Source organism: Arvicanthis niloticus, chromosome 20 (genome assembly GCF_011762505.2).
Source record: "Arvicanthis niloticus isolate mArvNil1 chromosome 20, mArvNil1.pat.X, whole genome shotgun sequence".
Lineage (NCBI taxonomy): Eukaryota > Metazoa > Chordata > Mammalia > Rodentia > Muridae > Arvicanthis > Arvicanthis niloticus.
In genome coordinates, this window is record NC_047677.1 from 48,860,107 (window position 1) to 48,867,348 (window position 7,242).

The window sequence follows — 7,242 nt, forward strand, 5'->3', positions numbered from 1 at the left end:
GATCAACATGCCTTGCCTCTGCCAAGATCCCTTTAGAAGCATCGTTCAGACTGAAGGATTGATACTAGTCATGGACTCAGGAGATTTACAATTCATGCCACAGATCCAAGAACCTGTCTCCAAAAGCTTCAAACTCTGGAGCTATAGCTGCTGCTTCACTACATGGAAGTGCCACATCCCTGAACCTTGAGAGTAACTTCCCCCATGCCACAAGGATGCAGTGTTCTGTGAGTCAACAGTTTTGGGAGCTGAAGAAAATTTCTAAGATTCACAAGTGGTCCAGGAACACCCAAAGAAGGGACCACGAATCCTGAAGGTTTGGGTAGCATCTGATGCCAAAGCTCACCTTTTCCAACAAAGGAATTAAGAGACACTACTACCCACACCCATCTTTTAAAGGCACCACACCCCTGCTTTCCTCTCTCAGACATCACACATCTGTCAGTCTCTGAGCACATCTAACTCACCTCCAGGCAGCTCACAGGCCTCCTTGGTGGCGTTCTGCAGCACTGCGTTTTTTAATACCCTCCATGATGAGGATAATCCCGACAACGATGCCTACCAGACCCACAAACAACCCGAGGGCACACACAACATTCTCTTTAGTTTCTGGGAGAAGGGTTTTCTCTTCAAACTCTGGGGAAAATAAAGCAGAGGAGATGTCAGTTGCTGTTGTAAGAAATACAGTCAGCGGCCAATGTAAGAAAGAGAGTGTGTGCTGGGGCTGGAGAGGCGACTCATTGGTTAACAACACTGTGTGTTCATGCAAAGAACCTTGGTTTCATTTCCAGCATCCATATGGCAGCTTACAATTGCTAATGGCTCCAGTTTCAGGACATCTGACATCCATTTTTGACCTCTGAGGGCACTGGGCACTTTCATGGTGCACAGACATACACACAGGCAAAACACCCACATGCATTTTTTTTTTCAAAAGTGAATGAATGTGCTTTATGAGAGGACGAATGTATATACATTGTAGTCAGTGTTATGAAACACTGAACTCTGTTAGTGATGCTGGTAATTGAACTTGAAGCCACACACCTATGAGGCAATTGCTCTAACACTGAGCTGTGTTCCCAGCCCTACAGTGTGAATGCTAATTGTCCCGAATCCAGCACTAAAGCAGGACGCTTAGAAGTGAAAAAATGAATGCACCCTACCCCAATGCTTCCGCAGAGGCTCCTCCAAACCCCAGTGATCCACCTCACAGTCATAGTAATCTTCCCTGGAGGGCAGGAAGGTCAGATAATGGAACTTTCGGAAGAGGTGGTCTTCTCTCGGGAGAAACACTGTCTCTGATATGCCTTTGGTGACAGGCTGTCCATTCCGGAGCCAGGTGACATTGACCACTGGAGGGGAGAACTTGTCCACGAAACAGATGAGGATGTTGGGCTCTCCCAGGTTCACTGGGCTTCTGGAGAGAACAGTCACCTCTGGGGCCACTGTGGGGAGCATGGCATACATTAGCTTTCATTCCCTCAGCCTCTTCTGCTCTTCCCATGCTGGCCTGTGGTGCAATGCTACCTCATGACTTTAAAGCTGTGCTCTGGATAGTCAGTTGTGTTACCCTATTCCCAGATCTGACATTTTGGAGCCAGTATTGAGGTACGAGGTATCCACCAAGCCAGTTCCACCCACACCCCCAGCCCAGTTCCTCACTCCCCCTGTGTAGACTTGAGGTAGTGAATTCATAAATAGTAATGGATGAATAAACCAAGACTACATCAACAGGGAAAAAAAAAAGAAACAAACTTCTAAAATCCCTGGGCCTGCAGCCTGATAATTGGATTTGCTATGCTGAGCAAACTGGGGTCTTAGAAGGGCATGCAAGACTTCCTCACACCCCTATAGAAATTGTCAAAGTATCTATTTTAAAGCTCAGTTCCCACATCTGGCTGGGGGGGGGGATGTGGAGGAGATGCAGGTACCATTGGCATCTGGAGTGTTTTTGGAACGATTTTTCATGATGTCCAGGTTAGCTCTGTCCACAGCTATATTAGCCAGCGCACCCTGAGCCTCAAAGCTGGCAAACTTTGAAAATTCTTCAAGTCTCCAGATGGTCTCTGACTTTCCAATATCTACATGGAATATCTCGTCACCATCAAAGTCAAACATATACTCTCCACTTTCGTCTGGGGAAAGATAGAACTCTGCCTGGATGATGGTGTGTTCCTCTGAAAAGAAAGGAAGGGGTTAGGAAGGGAGATGGAAGAGGAAGAACACACATGCATTTGGGTGGGCGGGGATGAATGGTGACTGGGAGTTAGGGAAGAGACAGGGTCTGGGGGATGGACATCCATACTGAGCAAAGCAAGCCAGTGAGACAGAAGGGGGCTGTGTTAGAGGATGAATGCATGGGGCTGCAAGACATAGCCTTTAACGCAGCCTTCTTTGTTAACACCAAGCCGACTGTTGTCCACCTGTGCATGGTATGAGGTCATGCACTCCAGCATGAGCCACCAACCAGTGGCCACCCTTCCCCAAAACACACACTTTCTATCAGCAGCCATCAACTATAAATGGTCTCTCAAGAGCCCCTCCACCATCCATCCACTGTTTAACTGTCCTATGAAGGTATTGTGAATATATCTGCAGCCACTGTAAGTTCACTCATGTGTGCAGCAGCTGTGTCATGTCTGGAGGACAGTATCTCACAGCCCTCCCCATCCTCTGGCTCTTAGGGTCTTTCTGCTTCCACTCCTACACTGTCCCTTGGGCCTTGGAGAGGCAGGTTGATTCAGAAAACAGATTTGAGTGGGTATTTACTGATATCATGACTTTAGAAATCTGGCCATGGTGCATAAGAAAAAAAATCCCAGGCTCCCTGTTGTGTGGGAATTAAATCACTTGGGTCTGCACACAGGAGCTTCTTTTTATCCTGACACTGTACTCTCTGAGTAGAGAAGTGTTGTTTGAAAGGATCAGTTTGGAACTCGGGAACCAAGTACAATTGTGACACCTGATCCCTTTGCTCACCCTGTGACCTGAGCAGATAGATCACTGACTACTTACCATGGGAGTTTCCCATTATAGCTCTGCTGAGTTCCATTTTACCAGGATAGGTTTGAGACAAGAACTTTCACTACCTCACCATACCTAACAAACTCTGCTGACATTTTGTGGTCAGAAACTACTTTAACCAGTAACCCTGAGAAACATAAGTGGTGCCTGAGCCATGCAGGAGATAGACATGGAGACCTTGCAATGCTCTGGATCACTTATACTGATCCCAAGACTCCCTCTGTGAGATGGCGCTTGGCTGGGTTCCCTTGAAACTGGACCTTTATTTAACCACTACTTAGCTTAGGACTGCTTTTGTGGGACATAGCCTGTAATGATTAACAGGGAGGATAACCAACAGCAAGGAAGATGAGGTGACAAGGGCTTCTCTTTAGGAATACGGTGACCAATTTTAGTGGCTGTCTTTATGCACAAATGTATATTCTACATTCTTCTTCCCTCCAGCTCTGCTGCACAGGAAGAGCATCTGCCTGTCTGAGACCTTCTTGAGCAGTAGAAGCCCAGACTTGCTCTTCTGTGGCTGGATCTGGCTTTCCACTCTTCTCGTTTCCTCTCTACCTGCATCACTTCCTTTCGTTCCTTTTGTGTCTACAGGGTTGCTCAGGATGCAGAGCCCTTTGTCACAACAGTTGTTTACACCAGCACAAAATATTTGCTCTGGAGATAATGACAATCTTCACTTGTGTCTCTACTCTCTGGTAACTAGAACTTAGTAGTGGTGACCACAGATCCTGTAGCATTTGCCATGTCACATGAAAGGGCCAGCATGGCTACCACTGCCCCAAGAGTCAGTCAACTAAGTGCACTTCATATCAGTGTGCCTGCTCTCTCTCTCTCTCTCTCTCTCTCTCTCTCTCTCTCTCTCTTTCTCTCTCTCTCTCTCTCACTCATAGATTTGATGTGGGATGATGACCTTTCTTTCTAGTGATCTTAAATACAGTGTCTGTGGTTGAATACAACAGAACTGATGTGAACAGTATGCTCACACAAGAACAGCACTGAGGGCTTCTCGTACATTATCTCACTTGATCTTAACAAAATTCTGTGAGGTTTCCAACTCTTAATTTTCCCAATGTTCCAGAAAGAAAACAAAACAAAACCCAGGGATGTACCTTGTTGGTGCCTATTGAAAGCTACTTTTCCATAGCCCCAAAAGTCTGACCTCTGGAGAGACAGAGGTTCTTAGCAGCATGTGCCTTGATTTGTCTTGCTCAACCAAGTCTGATCATTTCACTTCAGTAGGAAGAATTTTCCCTGAACCATAACTGCCTCATAACCTTCAGATTTAGACTTACAGGGTGCCTGCCATTCTCATTTTTCAGTTCAAAGACTGTATTCTCTATGCCCACATTTATTTCTCATACAGTCTACCATCCTGATTTTGGTTTTCTTTGCACTTACCTGGGAGCTCATCAGGACAACCACGAAGAAAAATCTTAACACCAGGACTCCAATTGTGGCCATTTTCTTCTTGGGTGTTTGGTGGGGTCAGAAGAGTTCACAGACTGAGGCAGAATTAACAAGAACTAAAATGGTTTAAAATCCAAAGCACTCAACTTTCAAACATCAGAAAAATGTTTCAGGCTGACACATCTGTTGGTAGGAAAGGTTTCTTGCAACTAGGTCCTATGCAGCTCACTATATAGTATCAGAGTTTCTACTTAACATTACAAGAAATAATTTTCTTTAAGAAGAAATTTCTCTACTTATTCAAAAAACAAAAACAAAGTCCTTAGGCAAACAACAAAAAAAAAATCCAAGAGTCTGGGAATGTTGATAAAATACACTCTTTTCTGTCCCGATCAAAGTCATATCTGAAACACATTAGTGAAGCTAGAATAAATTAAAAATCACTATTACAAAAAATGGGGATTGTACCTCTGAGTGCGAGGGCTGGGAAGACTGCTTTCAAGAGACACTAAATTATCTAACGAGAAACTGAACAATCGGGCTATGGAGAATGCCCAGCTTCTGGTAACAGAATGTCACTCAGAGATCTCCTTACTGCTGGATGTATCTCTGTTCCCAGTGGGCTGGTTCCCAACATGGTCAGTTCAGCCCAAGATTCCAGGACTACTGGCAACTGCTGTGTTCTGAGGACACTGGGAGATAAACGGAGTCCCAAAGCTACAAAGACCAGAGAGAGGTGGGATTCTACCTCTGGAAAATGGGCAGTGATCATTAGAAACTATGGGCTGTACGGGCTCCTCCTCTATTTCATAGCCTGGAGAGGCTCTCTAGCCACATTGTGTTGGGGTCCACACTAGCCCCACGTTGGGGCGGCCAAAAAATGTCGCAGCCCAAGCAAAATGTTGAGGCCCAGGCTGACCCACGTTTGGGCAGCCACTGTATCCCGGCCCAAGCTGCTGCTCCAGTCCACGGGTCGGGGTTCAGCAAGAGCAAGAGTGAGGACGGACTTGAAGAATGCAGACCAGACAGAGTGTAATTCAATCCCGTTTATTCTTCAGTCTAAGTCCTAAGTCTTGAGTTCCTAGTGCCTAGTCCCTAGCTCCTAGTCCCTCCAAGTTCCAAGTTACTTCTTCCAAGTTCTCTTCCAAGTGCCTGCTACCTAATGCCTAATTCCTACTCTAAGTTGTACTCCCTGAAGTGTCTCCTAAAAGTGTCTCCCTAATGTCTGATTCTCTGCTGTGTCTGATGTTTTGATCTGTTCTGTCTCTGCCTTTTATATGTCTTACTTCTAAGCCATGCCTCTAAGTTACACCTTTAATCATGCCCTTAGGTCTTGTCTCTAAATCTTATCTCTAAATTACACACTTAAGTCACACACCTTTAATCTCACACACCTTTAATCTCACTCACCTTTAATCTCACACACCCAAGGTATCTAAACCAAGATTATCGGAGTGTGCTCAGCTGTTGTAGGCTATTGTAATCCAAGTCACATGCCAGGGTATATGGCTCAAGATGGCTGCAAAGCTGATAGCCGCTTTCTGCTAAAAGTCGGCCCCCAACAACATTGTGACCCAAGGGTAAAGCTGAGTTTAGATACGGAGGTCACTACTAAAGAATAGCTTGGGCACAGCTTATTCCCCTGGGAACAGTAAATTGATGTTCAAGGAGGGCCTTACCACCCTGTAGCCTGGGTCAACTGCCTGGGGAAGCTCTCCTCCTGTCTTATAAAGATTAAAGTTTTGAGCCAAAAGTGTATGTTGAGATTATCCATAGAGTTTCCTGAAAATTAGGAGGTTTTACACCTCTTGTTTCTGCAAACACTGTATAATACACAGAAAAATATTTACTTACAAACAGAAAGGACTAAAAGCCAAAGAAAAGCCAGCAAGCAGTGAGGTTGCCCATCTGGGGTTGAATTAGTTGTTGGTGAATCTTCAACATAGTAGTGGTTGTTTTGAGGTCCTATGTAGCTGTACAAAGACCCTCACAGACCAGGAGGGCAGCATCCCCTTGACTGCTGATCGTCTGTCTGATCATGCCAGGGGCTAAGTAAGGCATCTGATATCAACCCTCCAGATCACTAACTGGATAATCCAGGGTCAAGAGGTTGATGCTACAATTCTGTGGTTCAGGCTGACCTCCTCCTTCAGAGTCAAATCCTGCTAACACACTTTTTGCATCTATCTTTTGCTAGCTTCTGTATTGCCATGTTCTTGGCAAGTGCATGGTAAGTTTAAAGTACTTCCAAATACACAGTGCTACCCAGCAACTTATGATCCTGCCTAGTTCCTGTCTGTTGATTGGTTCTGTTTATGAGATTATTAAGCTAGATTTCAGAGAAGGACTTTCAGTTCTCCTTCTCTGTGATGGGGTAAGGGTCCTCTATTAGGACGCCTTTCATGGTTTTCTGTTCTCCCAAAGTCTAGCTTCCTGTGTGTATGAGGGGATTTCTGAAGCCACCTGAATGAAGTGTCCTTGGTGACATTAAATGTGGTGAGCCACTGTCATGGTTCCTCCAGAAAACAGAATAGAATATGTTACAAGAAGTATAGCTTAAGGCTGGCAGAGCACTGGGCAGGGTAGACTTTTAACCTAAAGTGGTCAGAGGCCTCTGGGAAGTCCCACTGATGATGTCATAGTTCCAACTGAGCCCACAGGACAAGAGGGAACATCATCTGCTTAGGATGTCACCAATGCCTGCTGCCCAATGTCCAAGCCTGTGACAGCTTCCTCATGACATGACACAGGTCCATTGTACTCTCTGCCACCCAAACCACAAAGCTTGTGTCCACACTCAAAACTGTG

General features: G+C 45.4%; 2 protein-coding genes across 2 annotated transcripts in view; one reads left to right on the forward strand and one right to left on the reverse strand.

Moving 5' to 3' along the window:
• The window catches only part of LOC117724704 (testis-expressed basic protein 1-like), a 39,511-nt gene extending 38,846 nt beyond the window's left edge, over positions 1 to 665 (forward strand). The window contains exon 27 of the transcript XR_013105309.1: positions 104 to 665. The gene's annotated coding sequence lies outside the window, so the exon portion shown is untranslated. The remainder of the gene's footprint in view (positions 1 to 103) is intronic.
• Positions 479 to 4,488, reverse strand: LOC117724267 (H-2 class II histocompatibility antigen, E-U alpha chain). Its single transcript, XM_034523965.2, has 4 exons — positions 4,396 to 4,488; positions 1,932 to 2,175; positions 1,164 to 1,445; positions 479 to 636 (listed from the first exon to the last, which is right to left on the reverse strand). The coding sequence occupies exons 1-4, from the start codon at positions 4,486 to 4,488 to the stop codon at positions 479 to 481; spliced, it is 777 nt and encodes a 258-aa protein (XP_034379856.2).
• Positions 4,489 to 7,242: the final 2,754 nt, after the last annotated feature.